This window comes from Apostichopus japonicus, chromosome 21 (genome assembly GCF_037975245.1).
Source record: "Apostichopus japonicus isolate 1M-3 chromosome 21, ASM3797524v1, whole genome shotgun sequence".
Taxonomy (NCBI): Eukaryota; Metazoa; Echinodermata; class Holothuroidea; order Aspidochirotida; family Stichopodidae; genus Apostichopus; species Apostichopus japonicus.
The window spans coordinates 16,026,259-16,046,578 of NC_092581.1; the positions used below are offsets into that span (position 1 = coordinate 16,026,259).

General features: G+C 37.6%; 1 protein-coding gene across 1 annotated transcript; it reads right to left on the minus strand.

Annotated features, from left to right (window-relative positions):
• Window position 1: 1 nt before the first annotated feature.
• On the minus strand, window positions 2–13,458 carry LOC139962929 (lysine-specific histone demethylase 1A-like). Its single transcript, XM_071963340.1, has 13 exons — window positions 13,062–13,458; window positions 11,821–11,962; window positions 10,608–10,747; window positions 9,908–9,986; window positions 8,616–8,989; window positions 7,615–7,760; window positions 6,894–6,984; window positions 5,698–5,832; window positions 5,310–5,383; window positions 4,759–5,003; window positions 3,811–4,001; window positions 2,759–3,001; window positions 2–2,252 (listed from the first exon to the last, which is right to left on the minus strand). The coding sequence occupies exons 1-13, from the start codon at window positions 13,320–13,322 to the stop codon at window positions 1,944–1,946; spliced, it is 2,430 nt and encodes an 809-aa protein (XP_071819441.1). The 5' UTR covers window positions 13,323–13,458; the 3' UTR covers window positions 2–1,943.
• Between the last annotated feature and the right edge of the window lie 6,862 nt (window positions 13,459–20,320).

Consider the following 20,320-nt stretch of genomic DNA (forward strand, 5'->3'; position numbering starts at 1 on the left):
GTCGTTTTTTCTCAAGTCTTTTTTGGTGACCTGGCTTCTTGACTTATATATATACATCAGTCTCCTTACAGAGTACAATACAAAAAAATCATTAACTGTTATTATCAACGCTTAAGAGTAATCGATACGTCCACAATTTCTCAAATATTGCATTCCAAACAAAAAATTTCCTTTCGTTTCTCTCGACAGCAACTGAAGAACGGACAATACTCACACTTGCAGAAATGTTATGATTACTTTGAATTAAGCTCTCACTATACATCAGCCAATGAGAGTAAAGTGTTTGCATTCTCTGACTATTTAATACAATGAATCTGTAAAATCAAGCTATGGAAAAGACTTTTCAGGTGTTATAGACAGGCAGAAGAGTTGAGAGAACTGTCAGGCCCCAGGGGAATTTTTGTCTCCTATCCCCCTTTTTTTTCCATTTTTTTGCATTAAGTATGTTAAAAGAATGAGAACATACTTTTCTTTATCCCATATTTTTCCCAGGGCCCGATAAATGATACCTAACGATTCCCCTCACATAAATTAATGAAATCAAACTAAAGAGAAATATATTACAAAAAAAAGGAATGTTACTCATTTCAGAAAATTCAGACTACAAAACACTCTGTACACTTGTCTTTCAATAAGGCTTGCAAACTTTAACAATCATATCAGTTTGCACCCCATGACTCCCTAAAATACAGCCATTGGAAATGAAAGTGGGATGGGGAGGGGGGGAGGGACGGTAGCACATGATGCACCCTTATGAAATGTAATTTCTGATAATAATAATACATTTACCGATAAGTTGCAAGGTAACATTGGTTTGAATACTTTTCAAACAGAAATTGGCAGTTTCTGTCCCCAAAAAAGTGACCAAACTCCTGGAGCAAAACTGATTCAGAGTTGCAAGTCCCATTAAGGGATTATTATTTTATTTTTTTAAATCTTTATCAAAATTAATTTTGATATGTCATACACTGTGAAATGGCATGGACATCAGTCGTAATTTTGAACCACTTAATAATTTTGGGAAATGTCCCTTTGAATATCAGATGCTTATCAGTTGAAGTGGTTGGACAAAACTCCATGGAAAAACATGAGGGGGTTTTTCTATGTTAACAAATGGTCCTGAATGTTCTTCAAATGATGCTTAACATGAAACCTTTTAATTGAGATGTCAGAAGTTTTAAAACAATACATTAACTTTAATATTTAGGCCTACAATGATGAGCAGACCTCGTCATAAATTTAGCCTTCATTAAAGGATCATTCCATAGTGTAGCTGAATATCTTGAAAACTGAAACAGCTTTATAGAGACATTACTAGCACTAATATCTGTCTTACTTCTTGGACTATGACATATCAAGACTGAAATTCTGTCTAAAGTCACCCTTTTGTTATTAAATGACATCCCCATATAGCTACAAAGTATAACTGTTGCCCAGGGCATGCTTTCAGCAATCATTCATCTCAGAAACCATAAATACAACAGACTGTACACAATCCTATAACCTGTACCTCTGTGGCGATACACTCTGTGTTTGAATTGGACGCAATCCTTTGGTACAATAATCATGTTACATGTAGTTACTTTAGTCCTCTGAAATAACAATAGACAGGTTTCAATAAGTTCCCTAATTAACACATTTCTTTCTTTCTACGAAACTAACGTTTATGATCCGGGGGGGGAGAGCATTTTGAACTCTTGCATTAGTCCCTGACAGCTTTTTTCTCTCTCTCTTTTAATGAAATGAACTCCAAAGCAGTATAATTCTCAGGATTGAAGGATTGATAATACTGCTTAATCAATGTTTTATTGCACAACACTGTCGGCGTTCACTCTCCACGGTTAGCTGACGGTGCATAGTCCTTTCACAACAGTTCAACGGCTTCAACTAAGACGAGGCTGCACAAATACATGCTTTGGTGAACTTAAGAACTTCATTTCCTCTTATCTTCTCTGGGTCTGAGGAGCATACGGTGACCCAAGGAATTGATCTGAAATACGCCCTGCTTCCCTCAACCCGCTCAGCATTGCCCCGTGAACAGTGGCCGGGTAGTTGCGAATGGTGTGCTCACCGGCAAAGAAAAGCCGAGGCAAGTTGTTGGCTTGAGGTGGGGCACCGGGTACGATAGGGCTGGGAGTAACGGGCGTGGCCATGAGGTCATAGTCGTTTCCAGAGGAGCCAGCAGCCACGTAGGAGTATGATCCCCTTGACCACGGATCTGACCGCCACCTGGTCACAACGGCATCTTTAGGCTGAAACGGGAAAGAGCAAACATGAAGTTTCACGGACTACTCAAAGGAATATTAAATCCATATTAAGTCATCTCTGACAATAACCCTCAACTTAAATGTACGGTACATAATGTTAAACATGTTTTCTAGTGTCAATGAAGTTATACTTCTTTTTAATGGCATAATAAACAAGCTTGAAATGACACATTTCAGTTGCTTTTTTTTTTTTTTTTTGGGTGGGAGCAGGGGAGGAGGGGGTTGTGCTTTGCAAACTTTTTTCATATCACTAAATAACTACTAACACTAGAAAGACAAAGGAAAAATAGATGGTAAATTTGCAATCTGATTGGTTATGCCTTACAAAGGAATCAAGAGTTCGCAGGTCTATGAACACAACGGTTACCAAATTGATTGTGAAAGTTCCTCCTAATTCTTAGACATTTTTATTTTCTTTTTGTAAAATAACCAAGAATGACTATGAAGGTCAACGACGATAAACAGGGAAAGACTATATAAGCATGGATTACCTGAGGTACTATGTTGTGACCAAAGATTCCTCTCAGGACCGTCAAGCAACGACCGACGATGACATCATCGCTGACGTTCTCCATGATCTGTGCCGCCTCCCCGGCCACCAGGGCTAGCAACACCGGGGCTCTGTACAGGTTCCAAAACAGGAACAGCTCGCCTCTACTAGCAGTGGTGCTGCCCACGTGGCCAAAGAGATTGATGGATGGTTCCCAGAATACTTTGTCAAAGCAGAGAGCAACCTAGAGAAACAACAACAAAAAAAAAATAAACAAAAAAGTAAAAAATATACATTCATTCATTCGTTGTGAGATGAGGATAAAAGTAGAGGAAAATGCCATAGAAAGAAGATGGGACCATCAACGGAAGAACAAATTATTATGTAAGAAACCGAGTGTGTTTCTTGAAAATTTGGTATAAATATATGACAAATTAGCAAACCAAGAATGCATAACCTGTTTTAAACCTGATAGAATGGAGTACTCTAAATTATCATGGACACATCATCCCCACCTCGACCCTCACTTAGTCCAGGGAAATAATTTATTCGGTATCGCATATCAAAATCCTATGCAAGACAGGGCCAAGTTGCTATAAAAGTGTTAGGATGTACAACACTTTCTTCACACATGAACCAGTAGTATTTTTAAATAAGAGACAAACTTCTGAGCCTTGAAGACTGCTACATAAACTTTGAACACTAAATTATTTCCTGTATAAATCAATCACTTTCTTTCAGAAAAAGGGTTTGCCCGTCTTTCAGCCATGCTCATTCAGATTCAAATATTTTTGTCTTTGACACAAAAACCCTACCTCTGCAGTAACATATGGGGGGGGACCTCTCCATTAATAGGGGGAAGAAGGTAGGGGAAGGGCCTAACTAATAAGGCACTGATCATTTAACTGACTAGCTCTCACCTTGAGAATGTTTATCATACATGCATCTTATCTCATTGCAAGAACACGTTTTCGTAAACACTGGACTACAGGTGTGTTAAAGAGAGAAAAACCAGAATATTTTTTACTGATGACTGGTACCACATTTTGTTACCTTGTTGAGATTGCCATAGCCCATCCGTTGTATTGCACTGGTCTTCCATTCTGGTAAGGCAGGGACAAACTGCATGACAGGAGGGGTCTGTTTCAGGACCCCTAAGGGGATTGTGCAGAGGGCAGCGTCGGCTTTGTAGGTGACCGCACCGGGCTGTTGACCTTTGACATTCTGAGCCACAACTTCAACTCCTGCAAAAGAGGAAACCGACGAGAGAGGTTTACTTTGAATCCATTTATTAATCCAGCAGAGGGTGACAGTACGCTTAGTGCAGTTTTGTTTTCAGTACAATGCATGGCTACCATTTGAAAAATACATGCACACAAAATGCACTTTCTTGTTTAGTGTCACAATAAAGTGCGATATTTCTGTAAAATACCAACACATTTGTCTAAATCCACAGTACTTCTATTACAATAGTGCCTAGACTAAGCTTACTTCATATCTGATTATACTATTGCTGAAGTGATGAAATGGTTTATACTTGGGTGCAGAATGGGTAGCAGAACATTGTCATTAAACGTGCTCAGATAAATCAAAAATCAAAATGTCAAATACACCTAATATTTCACCTAACCAGTTGATTCAATTTTTTGCAATAATTTATCCACAATTTACATCAGAGATATTAAGTTCTGGCAAAAACACATTAATTCATTTTCACTCAGAGTGGTATCAATGAGGAAAACAGAAATTCAATTTACTTAATACTGGATGCAAACATTATGTTCACTTCTCATGTTTTCAATTCAGACTTAGACTATAATCCAAATTGGTGATGTTGGATCACAATAATAAATCATTTTTTTAATATTTTTAATAATTTTTAATAAGTTTTAATAACTTTAAAATAATTCACTAAAATATGCAAGATTCCCCGGTAATTATCAGTCGTCCGAGGTAATTGGACAATATCAAGGACTGGATCCATTCCTCTGTTTGTCTCACCTGTTGGACTGTATTTCACCTGTCTCACCACAGTGTTCAACTTAACATTTTGGCCCTCAGATAGGGCCAGCGGAACGCAGGAGTACCCGTTCTTGACCGTATAATGGCTTCCTGTGAACTCAAAATCGTCATCTTGGTCCCAGTGTTTTAACGAGAGTGTGGACAGGGGTGTGGCGTTGGCAAACTCCAGATTGGCAAAATGCCAGTCCAATATTTGGCGGTCCCGAGATGAGAGGTACACGTCACTGAAAAGTGTGGGGAGGGGGGAGGGAAGAAAAAGTTATAAAATGTGAGTAGAGGGCAGCAGTGTTTTGTTTCACTATTCTTGTTATATTAAAAAGGATGCTTAAATATTTACACTTTCACAAGAAAGCTCCTGATTGCTGTTTTAACCATTTCAAATCAGCTATTCTTGACATTGATACAGAAGTCATGTTGCATGTTACACCTAGAATTTATTGCAAGACGACTTGATCTTTGGGTCATGACGACAGCAAATGTCTGTCTTTAAATTCATTTGTATATACAGATTCAGGCAGTAAGTTACTCACCTGGGTGGGTTATTCTCAAGGTCTTTGACCTTCTGTTCCACGATACCCTGCTCATCTTTCAAGGTGTTGAATTCCTAAAATAAAGAAACAGACAGAAACATTTTGAAAAATACAACATAAATACAACAAAACACTCCAATCTCCCACATGAGGCTGCTGTTTTGCAACTATCGCAGATGTTTCTTAACCCTACGTGCAACATTCTGATGCTTTCTGCCCCCCCCCAGAACAACCTCCAAAAATTCCAATAGAAGGTGTTTTCATTAGACCTTTTTCTCCCCCATAAAAAGATCCACCTTTGCTGCCTAGAGTATAATTTTTAAGGAACAGAAGTTACAGACATTAAGTAAGTTTCTTCTGAGAAACCCTGATCGTTTTTTCATCTCACCTTACAGGCCACACTCAGGTCTCGATTCTTGCTTCTAACCAAGAACTCGGACGTGATGTCTTTGGCAACTTTCTGGTCTTCAGCCTCCTTGAGTTGTTTATGCAGTTCCTTGATTTTTTCTTGGAGCTCCACCATCTGCAATGAAAATAACATCACATAAATAAATAAACACACAAACAAAGAAACGAACAAGAACGAGTTACCGAAAAAAACATTTTTAAAGAAGATATTGTGGCAAAAAAAGCAATTCAAATGTTGTTTCTCTCGGAGTGGAAGAAAATTTCCACCGACAATACTTTGAAAACTAGAGTAAGTCAACTTTACCTGATACTAGTTGGGATTGCATGGTGTTAATAACAGTGAAAACAAAGAATCTACAACGTGACAGTTCTTGTCATTATTGTGGAATGCACCGAACTGAGAGATTTCCAAACAAAAATGTACATCCCTTATGTTGAATGAGACATGAGAAGTCAGCTGCCAACAAAACAAACCCTGAGAGCAATCTGAGGTTAACTATCTATGGTTACCAGGGTTATCAAGCTTTGAAGTGGTTTACTATGGTAACTTGAAGAAAGTGTTAAAGTGAAGTTAACAAATATATGTCTATTGTTTTGACTCTTGCTACATCTTACATAACATAGATAATGTCAAAGGTATAAATGTGATATTTCAAAAAAGTTTCATTTATTCTGGGATATATGCCAATCTTGCACTTTCGGACAACTAAGTTTTTCTATCGAGCTCCCAATTACTAATCAGGGTCACCTCGGTAACAGAGTTTCTTAACTGGCAGGTCTTCTTTTACCGACGCAACACACCTGAGACCAAAATGAGATTCTAAGTCGTCAGACTTTAATGCTGGTTTCCCAGATAATTGAAGAGCAAATTCTGTTATCGAATAACTGTGTATTTTCTTTCTGATAGATCAGATTATATAAATTAGAAAATTCCCTAACTCTGTCTAACTACTTTGGCAACACACTATAGTTTTCTTTACTATGATGGTTATGAGTCTCCTAAGGAACATATCCTATCTTCTTCCATAGCAAATTGCCACTGGCAAAATATGTCAAATTCCTGGAGCATGAGGAAAGTTTAATCAAATGGACTCTTGCCCCCACTCCCCATTAATGTAATGAAATGTAGACAAAAAAGAACAACAACCACATGATCTATTCTGAAACATGTCTTACCTGTGTGTGATTGGATTTGACTTTTTCTTGGAGTTTCGAGATGCTTTTCAGATATTCCAGTTTCGTCTCCTTCACTTGTTTCTCCTGAAGTCTGCAAAAAACAGATCAGAAAAATCACAGGTCAGCTTTGATCCAAGAAGACATGAAATAAAACATGAATGTAGAGCAGGGGGATCTCAATACGCAGCACAAGTGGCCAAACCCAATCTGAATGTCTCTACGCAAATCCCTGGACTAAAATTATGCCAAAAAAACGGCAGTACATTAGCTAGCGGACCCTCAGGTGTTTCAGCATGATCACCCTTACTGGCCCACCGGTGCACAATGATCAATCAGGGTAAAGTAAGATATTGATTCTGCCTGACCCCTTTGCTCCAGCCAATGTTTGAAATCTGCCCCTATAGAAAAATTAATTTTGGCAATCCCTTTGCTAAATTCACTATTTAGTTTTAGTCTCAGACTCCTCCTACAGCAAACATGATTTCAAAACAGAGTCTAACAAAACAACTAAAGTCAAGCCAAGAAAATAATCTCAGCTTGAAAGTACTCAAGACATTTCCCACGATATCTGCGATCTTCTTTCAACCTTGCACATCTGTATTATAGCCCCATACATGTAGGTCCGACACAAAAAAAATCGTTCAAGCCGTATCAGAGATAGAGGAAAACACTTCAGTTAATTATCAGTTGAAGTAGAGTTTAAAAGTGCCACATTTCTTACTTGATGATAAGTTCCAGGGCTTCTCCGAGAGATACTGGTTTCCCTGAGAGGAAGTTGAGGTCCAGCTGATGTGACATGTAGGACGTAGCTTCCAAAAGACGGTTAAATTCTCTCTCTACCATCTCATCTTTTTCTTTTGCAATTTGCTACGGAAAATAGGAAAGAGGAAAACTCTTCACAGCTTGTGACTGAAACTGGCATCCAAAATATGCCAGGAGACCAAGAATATGTTAGAGTTTACCTCCAGCTGTTCAGCTGTAAATGACATAAATGTATAAAAAATCTGACAAAGTCTAACAAGATATCTGGTACTGAGGTTTCCGATACATTTTCATGTACCATATTTCTTTAATTGAGCTCTGTTGAATAACGAAAGGCAAATATAATAACAAGGTAAGATATTCACCAAAAATACTGCAAAGTGTTTTGCTGTGCTGTACCAAATAGATTTACCTTAAGAGTTGCTTTAAGCCAAAAATACCTGAATAACCTGAACCACAGTAATTCCTGACATGGTATCTAGTTATGGTAATCTAATGTTTAGTCATGATAATCCAATCTTTAGTACTGATTATCCAATGGTTAGTAATGATATTCCAATGGCTAGTAATGATATTCCACTGGTTAGTAATGATATTCCAATGGTTAATATTGATTACCCAAAGGTTTGTAACGATAATCTTATGGTTTGTAATGATAATCCAATGGTTTACAATGATTTGTAATGATAATTCAATGGTTAGAAATGAGCCCAATGGTTAGTAATGATAATCCAATAGTTTGTATGATGATCTAATGGTCAGTAAGGATAATCCAATGGTTAGTAATGATCTAGTATTCATCAGGTTGCCTTACCTGATCCTATCCTAACTGAGCAACATGGCAATTACATTAACAAAAGAACACAAACGTTTATCATAACTTGGCACACAAATCATCGCTTGGCAGGGAGAGGTGGGTAAAGATCTCCTTTGAAATCACACTGAAAATATTTCACTCACTGTCTGACCGCCGCTCTCAAATAGCGGACATTTCTGCTTGACTTTGGCCAGCTCCATCAGGATTTGTTTGCTGATAATGGTCATCGGGTTGCCACCTAAGCCGGTCACAATCATGGCGCCCAGGTCTGCCAGGTAGGGTCCCTTACGGTAAGTGATGACACGACCTCCGACCCTTTCCCTGGCCTCCAGAACGGTGACCTCTGCGCCAAATGATTGCAGCTGCCTGGCGGCTGCCAGACCGGCTACTCCAGCACCTATGATGACAACTTTTAGTGCCTGAGGTTGGGGCTGCTTGAGGACCTTGAAAATGCCAAAGTTGATGAAACCGTGTCTCTCTAAGTAGGCGTGCACCCTACGAACCATCTCACCATCACCTACGATAGGTAAAGAGCCAAGGACATATATATTGAAAGTTACATTATGGGTGTGATTACAAAATGGCATGGAATTTAGAACTTTTTCAAAACTCTCTTGAAAATAAAATTTAAATAAGGTAATTTTTTGGGATTGATTGTGTATGAATGAAGAAAATGTGCAAAGATTAAGTTAGCCAGATTTGCATAACACACAAACTGCATTCAAAACACTTCCACCCCAACAACTCCATCATATGTAACAAACATAATAGTGCCATAAAATGAGCAAGAAATTGATGTTATAATAATAATAATCAGCAGTTATTTCTTACGACGCTTAAGTGACCACAAATGTGGGAGAAACCCACAAGGGCTTATGGATTACAACTTACACGTCCGGTGGCTTCAAATTCAACATTTTAACTTAAAATTTATTTCAATTCATGTTGTATGGTTCCTGTGAAAGAAACATTCTCTACATTATTTAGATGATAAACAAGAAAATGCACCAAAATCCATCCATTTTGCCCTCAATTTATAAATGCATCTGCCAAAGTGTTCTACATTCTCACTTATTCATACAGTGCAACCATTATGATTGCCTAGTGAGAGGCTTCTTTTTTTTTAATCAAGACTGGATGCAGGATTTTTTAGGAGTGGGGGAGGGGGGTGTGTAGGGAGATCTGGAAGCACCTTGGCCCAGAAGAAACCTTTGTAGACAGGTTGAAACAGGTGGAAGACCAGCATACATGCCTGGTTCCACACATGGGAATGAACATGAATGAATGTAGATCTTTGCAAGTTGCTGATTTGCAAAATACTATCAACCCCACCCCGCCCCCACCCCCCCAAAAAAAGGAAGAGAATTCTGATTTTGTAAGCAGTGCCCCCTAATTTAACCCAAAAGGTAGCCTAACGACTTAACTGAACACTTACTATTGTATGGAGCCTCAAGCTGTGTGTCTGCATTCTGCAACGTCAACTGTACTTTAGGATTTTCAAACCAAACTTGAAGCTGTAGGAGTAAGAAGGAGAAGAAAATTACTACAATTAAGTCATTAAGAGGCATCTAAATACCAGATACATGATAGTTGGACTTGCTGAGTAAATTTTTTGACAAGGTTTATATACTCTGGCAACTAATGACCTTGAGTGACATTTGATCTCTGATAACAAATGCAGTAAACTAGCTTCATGGCACATGACCGAGTTTGAATTTTTAAGCAAGCTATGCATTTTGTTGCCAATCCAAGGTGTCACAAACATTTACACATGTATGCATCAACATAAATTTCTGTTTCCTTCAGAAAAGAAGCAAAACTGAATCACTAAGTTGCAATTGAAAAAAACAAAAAATTAAGATATAAATATATCGGGATTCCTACAGTGATGTTCCAGAGGCAGACCACCAGACACTTACAAGAAACTCAAGATTTGGTTGTTGGAAAGCAACTAGTTTTGCACAAAAAGCCCTAAATTTCTCTTAAACCCTAACTTACGAGAATTTCATGAGATATCCATCATTAAGTTTGATACATTTCGTCATTTGTATCATTCTTGTTTTGTAGTTTAATTTAAGTATTCAAATCCTGGCTAGCCAAATTCCACTTTTGAGGCAGTAATCTTTCCAACTCACCAGTCGATTCCTGATATGAAGAAATAACTTTTGTGTTTGAGTTGGACTCTGGATAATGTCTGGAAAGCAGGCTGCTTCTTGTGATGTCATTTTATCGTGGGGTAACCGAGCAGAAAATGCAGCGCCTTCCAAGCCAGGTGCTGAAATGGAGAGAAGGCAAACTTGAAATTACTTTTCTATGTAATCAAGAAGTTTTAAGTAACAAATGATATGTCCCATACTACTGTGTATCAATGTCTCATTCTTCTTTTAATAGTACTTTTTTAAGTAGCACTTTTAAGTCACCAGTACTAAATCCATTCAAGCTATCCAGCTATGATATGACATGCTAACTACATTTTGCTCTTCACAGATTCAGGAAGGGATGAACGTCAAAACTTGTTAGAGAGGACAATTCCATATTATTTTTCCATTCTGTTTAATTCCTCTGAAGAAAGAAACGCATGAAAATTATTGCTTCACTGTGACTAGCTACAGTATGTTGAACAAACAGATTCCATCACAGAACTATAATTTTCCTTGTTTCCAAATATTCTGTTTTTAAAATGAAATGAAAACCTTTTGCTTATGTCATTGTGAACGCAAAATTAGTATCAGTTTTAATGACCACAGACTGAAGTCTTAGTCATCAGTTCACCGAGAGATCTATGTGTATACAACCAATTACTGCAGGGAATTATTTAGTGTTCAAATTTTGTGTAGCAGTATCAGAGGCTGTGAATGTTGTCTCTTATAAAGTACTATGTAAAGTCCTACGTAAACTAAATCCAATACATCTTTTAACTTATAGAGCTATTTGACAATTTTTACAAAGCATTTTTGAGATGGGATGTACATTATTAGCAAGTTATCCTCCAATACAGAAAATATGTTTTCTATCAGGTTAATACAGTTGCTCATGGCAACGGGCACAGACTAACCATATTATTTTTTAACAATGATGTACATTTTAACACCAAATTGTGGCAAATTCATTACAAAATGAAGTTTGAAGAGTATCGTTTTTCAGAACTTTTGCTGTGCCTTTTATCTCTCTCTGTTTTTTTCATTTTTTTTTATTTATTTGGTGGGTGGAGGGGGGTGGGGGTTGCCTCTACCATTTAATTCATTAGACTCATCCCTTGCTGATCAATCATTCATAATAAACTAAAAGAATAAGATGTGACATAAAAATACTTCCAAAGAGGAAAAATAATGCCTTTGTTTGATTTACCAGCTTTAGGATCTGACTCCGAGTCACTTTCTTCTACTTCCTCCTCGTTTGACTTGAAGACTTTTGTCTGCTTTTCCTCTTCGGAGTAGTACTCATCTTCAGACAAGTTAGCCAACTTGTCGTCCATCTCCTTATACTCCACCTGACGAGTAGAGAAATTTCCATTCTCAGTTTAAAAAATATTTATATGAATAATAATTAATTTACCCAGAATTGTACTAGATATACACTGCACAGGCCTTACATAAGCAAATTGATTTCTGACAGGAGATTTGATTTGGGCATACTTACTAAGTTTGTTTTTCTAACTAAAAACTATTCCATGATTTGTGAAAATCATTGGCAACATTACAATTTGCAAGTTTTATTCCATTTCATTCTCCTCATAGGTATCGTAGAAGTGATATATATACCATACATATGCCTCTAGAGACTGGTGAGCTATAACATTTTTAGTTCTTCCTTTTTACCAAAAGGAAAACGAACAAAAGACAAAATCCTATTCAGTTAGTGCAAAACTTTCTGCAGTACATTATCATAATCATTATAACTGAAATATGTTTAAAAATATGATTTACCCAAAGATAACATAACGGAAGATGGATTTCCTCACACAAAGCAATTCTAGTGCCCAGGGAATAATTTAGAGTTCAAATTTTGTGTAGCAATTTTGAGGGCTCCAAATTCTTTCTCTTATTGGATATGTTAGTTCCTGTGTAGAAAATGCTATACATATGTGGATTTATATAGGGCAACTTGACAATTTTGCATGGCATTTTGCAAGCAATATTGGATAAATTATTCTGTGTAGGCTAGGCATAACATAACATTATTAATATTATTGCTCGACATCATTCTTGTAAAGTTTATTTCATTCTAAAAGCAGCGGACTACCCTATTGTCTTACAATCAGTTTCTCTCTCCTGTGCAGTCCTTTCATGTAGTTTACCAGTTGCCTGGCAATAATATTACATCATGAAAACGATTTTGAATTTTGCAAAGGCTGATTGAACGTAAACTCACAATCTGGTTAGGCCAAAATTGATTTGAACGATAGGCTAACAGCGTTTGTAGTACACAACATAACAATAACTAAGACCAACAATAACGTTAGTGCGGCTATGCTGACGCTTCTGAGCGACATTGAATAAAGGATTTAAATGTTATGTATCTGCGAATGCTTCAAGGGAAACGAGTGAATGTCGTGCATGGATTTTGAAACTGGCTTAGTAGGCACTCACCCTTGGTCTTTTTCGTCGGCTCATTCTTCGACTTGGTTCACTACCATTGGAAGATTTACGAGAATGGCCACCGTTGCCAATAGGTATCGTGGGCACATTGATTGAAAGAGCAGCTCCGATGGCTTGCCCAATTGTTGATGTTCCTCCAGTTGTTTCATCTTCCTGTTGAATTCCCTCGGAAGAGCTCGGATTGGCTTTCTCTTTCTTCTTTGGCTCATCAGCATTAGAATTACCTTCTTTTTCCTTCTTTTCCATTTCCATCGACAAGTTTCTTCTTCAATGATGGAGGATGCCAAGACTTTTTAAGTGGTCCTGATGGGATGGTTGTTGTGTAATTAACAATACATTTATTGCTTTGCTCTCTTTTCCACACTGGCAGATTGATCGGCAACTCGGGATCGGGTAAGAAACAAAGCCGAGGGCATAAGGTGTACAATACCAATGACCTTTGACCTATAATATAAATATTCACCATAAGAAATTGACGTCACGAAATCGTTCCTTGATAAGCGAGTGGAGACGGACGACACATTTTCTGATATTGCTGGACTTCCGCTTTGACACATTGAAAGGAAGTTGAAGGAAATGAAAACAGAAATTATATGAAAAAGGTGAATTCCAGATTGAAACACCATTATTCTATTCTTGGAGGACGGTAATAGCAGGGACCCTGGTTATAAACTCAAATGAGGGAGTATGCAGGGTACCGCATTGGGTGGGGGGGGGGGGGGGAAGGGGTGGGCATATCTGTGCACTTGTTCGTCACTATAAAGTGAATATATGTGTGGAGGGGAGGAGGATGTCTGAGATCGGAAACAATGTGTGTGCCATTCTCATTTTTAACATTCTGAGCAGAGTATTAAATTGTTGACATCTGTGTTTTGTGGGGATCAGGCAATAATTATATCCTCTTCCCTAGTTCATAAATTAGAGGTGTCCATTTTTGGTAATAATTAGTATACCCTCTCATACATTTTGCTACCCCAATGTGCCCTGTTGAAAATTTAAGAAAAGATGTAATCAAAAGTACGTGTTCATTTTGGGAGTGTGGGGGGTGGAGGACATATGGATGTCCAGAAGATCCATTTTGTCAGAAAGTTTTCAGGTAACTTTTGTGCTCTGTTCCCGTCACTCAAATCAAAATGACACATGTCCCATTGTCGGTCCTACCACATTGAACCCAGTTTCCCAGTCCCTGCCGATATGGTTCTTGACTGAATAGGATGGTGGTTTGAGTTACTACGTATAAACCACACATGTAGACCTAGACGTAACTGTACGAAAAAACGGTTGTGTATACTGCCCCCAAACGGATTTCTCGAAAACGGTCGAACCGGTGGCCCTTTATATCTTATGAATGGGGGGGGGGGGGGGGGTTCATGGAGATATAACATTGGGACACGATCAGTAAAGGTGGGGGTTCGACAATAATATATTCTCATTTTCATAATATATTTAAGGAAACATGAAGACCTGGCTCTCGACCTACCTGCACATGACCATGTCCAGTGATATTATAATTAATTTCATTTTAATTTGACTTGAGTTAATTATAGTATGGAGTGATAAACAGTATCGATTATTAGATTTATTACATCATCGCAAATACAAAATGCTGCATTAAAGGAGACACAAATCTCCTAATCATTGTTATTGGACTACGTGACATAGATAACTGGAATGAATACACTGCCCCCCCCCCAAAAAAAAAAATCTTATTGCGTTTAGGAAAATATCACAGAATTATGTGTCCTCTCATGCACTCCACAAGTAAGTCTAAATATGATATCATTCCGAGCCACATGTGCTTCAATTGTGTATGTTTTCTTTCATTTATTAAAATGTTTCTCTTTTTCTGTGATGTAAATTGATTTTGTAACTGCTGCATCTAAAATATCGAAGCTCTTTACATGAATTTAATCATGGCATTGGTTTCAGTATATCCACACTGCTATAAAATTATACATGAAAAACACAGAGAAATTAGAACTGTTTTACTCGGATGCTAGTGGCACTATGACGTCACCAAGTTACAAAATGGCAGCTCCCGACACACGCCTTTTTAACTAGGATATATCCCACAGGAAGAAAACTGTTCATGACCTGTTTGATGGAGATGTTCTTCGCAAAGGTCACTTTAGCTAACGATAATGGTTGGGTAGTGTCCCCTTTAACGCATTGGCCTCATGACTCCAAAGTAGCCCCCCCCCCCCCCCACACTTATCCAGGGTAGTGTTTGATGATGTCAAGCATGCGTGATGGGATGGACACACTACACCGTTTGTTGCACTTTGCCATGAGGCACAACGTATACATACCTCACCGGGAGTATTCATAATGTACCTCACTGCGGCATGCGTGACCGTGACACCATTATCAAATCACTATCGAAAATATCGTATATTCAACTGAGGGGTTCACTGCAGACCTTCAAGCTAAGTAACTGTTATGGACAGACAAACTTGCAGGAAGGCAGACCCCTGTCCTATTTCTTTAAAGTCCTTCTAAATTTGCGCTTCTAACGTGACTGACTCTTTGTGCCTTTTGTGCAATTTACATGCCATTAGTTACGTAGAAACCTTTGGAACGCCAAAAGGACCTCAGTACTTGTTATGGACAGACAAACTGGCAGAAAGGCTGACCCCTAGCCTAATTCTTTAAAGTCCTCCTACCTTAGTAACATTTGCGCTTCTAACGTAGTCTGACTCGTTGTGCATTTTGTGCAAGTTCATGCCATTAGTTATGTAGAAACCTAAACCCAGGTCGAATACGACTGTTAGCTATATGAGCATATGTTCTCTTTATTAGAAGGATTGAACAACTTTTCTGTCAATTGAAATTTAGGTTATCAATCTATATAGCTATGATCTATTTTTTTCTTTTGGATCTGAAACAGGTCAATTACCACGAATTCCAGAATATGATGCCATAAATAACATAAAACACAATTGTCTGGGTTCTTGTCATATATACGGGTACATTATCCATGCATGTTGAACGTTAAACGTAAAACATGCTTTTGTTCGACTGTTGTCGTATGTGGCAGTATCATAGAAAGTGAACTTCAGTTTCTCTGGGCGGTATATACATCAACAACTTAGCAATATACCGTATATAGTTAGTACTCAAGCGAAGTGTAAACTATACTTCTGTTTAGTTTTCGCAATTTAGGAGTTATATCAGAATGTCAGAGAAAATATCAGCAAGATTTAAAGTTTACCACCAGCATGCCAATATTTAAACAAAAGGTTATGTTTCAAATGGTATAAGACCTGGGGGTGATAGTGTTAAGTGTTGAATATTATTCCGTATTTAAAAACGAATAGCAGAGAAGTCCCTTTCATATTTATTTTTTCACCATTTAATTTAAAAGTGTCATTTTCTTATTTAAAAAGAAAATCCCTTTGTTAAGAAATTTAAAAAAATATTACATATATTAAAATTGTCCTTTCGGTGGTAAATGAGAAGAAAACAAATTGTTCGGTAATTTATTCCGTATTGTTGAACAGTATCAAATATGGCCTTTTGGGGTTACAAACTGCACAGAGAGTTCTTATATCCGTCAATACGTTGTGAGGTGATTTTATGGTCCACACCCCTCAAATCAACGTCACATGTACCACTATGCTTCGAAGTTTTTACCGTTGCCCCTCCCCTGGCCCCTCCCCCAGATTGAACCCTCATCTGCGCCAGCTCGACACGCAACTCCAGGTTTGTCTTCGAATCGCATGGACCCAATAATGAGTTGCCTGGAGTATTATAAAAAACTGAGGGCGCTATATTGGCCCGAAAGTCCTATGTATGAAAGCAGAGCAGCACTTTAGCGTTGTATTTGCTGTTTCCAGTGATATTATACATACATATTGTAATGTATACAATTAAATATTCAAGTACGAGATAGCGATAACGCCTGTCAAATTTCAGTTGTTGAATTACAAATCATTTTTCATTCAAGACCGTTGTGAATTCTCTTCCGCCGTTTTTTTTTACATATTAAGCACCGAAATTTACACCTACTGTATATAAATATACGGTCACCTGGTGACGTAAGATATGTCTACCATAAAGTTGAGAACGTCTTCGACAGACTGTAAAAGAAATCGTGGATATTTTAGAAAGCATTAATAAGTGAATTGACAGACTCCACAAACCCAGCCATCAGCATTAGTCTACATAGAGATGTCACTATACCATGATCAACTTCCCCAAACTTTCCCAAAATCTTATTCAATGAATTTGGGAGTTATCACAGTTTTAATCTTCACGCGCACGGCCGAAGACTTGAGCAAGTCTAACTATGACATCATCGAGCCACGTACTTCATTTTGATATGTTTTATAACGTTTCATTGCATCTGTTTCTGCAGCGAGGTTTTGCAAATGCTGAATCTAAAAATATTCAAACTCTTACCGGGACCTAAAGACGGCCATGGCTTGAATGTCAAACCTTAGTAAATATTTTGTCTTGAGATTATCAAAAGAAAAGTTTTCAGATGCCAGTGGGTATTTTATCATTCTAAGCGGGTGTGGTGGCATTATGGATGCAGCTAACCGGTTCATATAGTCACGTCCGCTGTGCGGGCAAGTAGTTATTATGAAATCCTGAGATTTACATCAACAAAAATTACAGCCACCAGACACGACTTTCAAACTAAGATTTCTCCCAAAACTGACCAAGATTTTTGTTAGCTGTTCGGTTCAGTTCCTCGCAAACTAGTTGGGTACTAGGTACTTGAAGTTTTACAAGCATACCAGCACTAAAGAAATAGAGGCAGTGGGAGCTGGGAAACCTTTGCAGAGTTCCACCCGCCCAGGAAAGTATTCAAGAATATCGGTCTGGTCGGTTAAATATTTACTTAATATCAGATCAAAATGTATTGACTTATGGGTCATTGTGTGAAAGACTGAATAGAGGCTCTATTGAAAGAATGAAAAAACAAAGAGTGCTTTTTTATGGGGTTGACTGCTTTACTGATGTTATCTTGGTCATATATTTCCTGGTAAAATCGCCTGTAAAAAATATTTGTTATGACTTTGGGAGGTCACAGTGTTAGCTTGGTGTACTATAATACTAGCATCTACAAGATATAGGGCCTATCTTTAAAGCAAGGTTAAAGGTTAACAATATCATCAAATAATTCAAAACGTTAGTTGATCAATGCGAGGACGGTGGAATTGAGACGAAGGTGCGTTTGAGTACGGGGGTGGGGGGGGAGGGGGTTGGACGCAGAATAGTGCTATCATTTCCGTCATATTAAATACATTGAAGGCCATTTGAAGATAACCCTTTTTGGGGGGGGGCAGGGTGAGGAAAGGGGCATGAAGAGTAGTTTTATGATGCGTTGTACATTTAACCTTTGAACAAAGAGAGACCTGGTAAATATAAAGACACTTGAGACATACATACATATTCTACATGTGTATATATATATATTTATATTCGTTTCCAATAAAAGCCAAACAAAACAGCAAAATATATCGCCTGAAAATGACAAAAGGTTAACTATAGAACTATAACAATGTCATCAATTATTCATGGTGTCACTTGCCAAAAAAGCAGAATCTAAAAAAGCACCCTTAACTACTTCATACATTTCTAGAACATTACTACTGCATATTTATATTGTTTAGTACCTGCCAATGCTGTTCATGTAAGATTGAAAAAATTAAAAAAAATTAAAACTGTACGATGCCTTAATAAATAATACAAAACATTTTGGCATCCACCAGAGATTATGAACAAAGATTCGATGCTTTTCGCTAACGTAAATATCAAGCCTTCAATAGTTAAATTATGAAAAGGAAACAAGAAAGTTTTGCTTGTGATTCGGTTAGAATCACAGACAGGATTCACAAAGAGGCTCATATATAGTCTGTTGATCCATATGTGGATATTTTAACTCATTGTTACTTTCATAAAATGATCAGTTTTCTTATTTAAACACCCTTTAAATGAGGTCTGCAACAGTATGAGATTTGACACAATTTCAAATGAGATTTAAAATTTATTAATAAATCCAGCAAGGATATAGTTTAATCCACACCCTTCAATAATGTAATCATTGCTGAAATGTCACCTCTACTGCCCTTAAGTTAAAATTTTGAACTTTTTAAACTTTACTAAGAACTATTGTCAGACATTTACAAAATCAAAAGTTTCTTAACAAATATTCTCTCTGATGTCAAATGCGCTTGGAAAGTTAATGATATGTGGGGGGAAATATCTTCTGTCCAGTATATTTTAAAAGGGATATCTTGATTCACTTTCGAATATAAAAAAAAATTCTAGAATCATGATAGGTTACCATGCCAGAATACTTAAATACACAGATATTTCCCTTATTAGCATTCAGTAAAATTTACATGTCAACATACACAAGGTTTATAACACATGTACTTCACCCTGCAAGCAATAAAAAAAATTCCATGTTCAAGAGTTTATGCGAGGTTAGAACTGTTTTTGGATGGAAGGATGTATTGAAGAAAAAAAAATGAAAACACGATACTGGCAGTAAAAATCCACGATATTACTTAAAAAACTAAATATTTCCAATAGTTTCTTCATCTCACTACAACAATGAACCCTTGGTCACACCCCACACATCAAAGTATGCATAATTCATAGTAGCTTTGTGGTCACTACAGCAGTGAGCCACATCTATGTATCTGCAGGGGGGACTACCCAGCCACCAACCTGGTGCACACAACTGTATTTACAAGTTGCCCCTCACACTCCCCAACCCCCCCCCCCTCCTCCCCTTGTTCGAAATTCATACACCAGGGGTGAGGAGAGAGACAATGTAGGTTAAGTGCCTTGCCCAAGGACACAGCTGTCATGATTTGGGGCCAGGGCTTACACTTGATATTCTTAGATCACAAATGTATTGCCATTTCATTTGACCAGCAGGCTCCACTAAATATTGTGGTCATTTGAGTGTATTTTACTTAATAACACATTGACCACAAACTCTCTGTTATATCAAATCTTTCAATTTCTGGAACAAGCTCATGAAAACCTGTGAGAAAAGGAAGATGTCAAATGTGGAGAAACTTTTGACATATCTGATGTTGAAGCTGCAGAAGTAAGAAGAGAGGGCCAGGATGCTAGAATATCCAATATAATGGATAGTATTTTGTTTATTTAAAAAAAAAGAAACTGAGTGGAAAATATATACAAATATTGCAATTTTTTTGCAACATTCTTTCAAAATCTGGAAGAACAAAAACTGTTGATGTAAACTCGTTTTTTTTTCTACTTCT

Bases quoted from the DNA above. Each gene is read 5' to 3' on its own strand.
- LOC139962929 (XM_071963340.1), bottom strand. From the start codon at position 13,322: ATGGAAATGGAAAAGAAGGAAAAAGAAGGTAATTCTAATGCTGATGAG. The intron at 8,990-9,907 runs GTAAGTGTTCAG...TACCTATCGTAG, and splicing joins GCTTGAGGCTCCATACAATA to GTGATGGTGAGATGGTTCGT. The intron at 4,002-4,758 runs GTGAGACAAACA...CCTCTTTTGCAG, and splicing joins GGTGAAATACAGTCCAACAG to GAGTTGAAGTTGTGGCTCAG.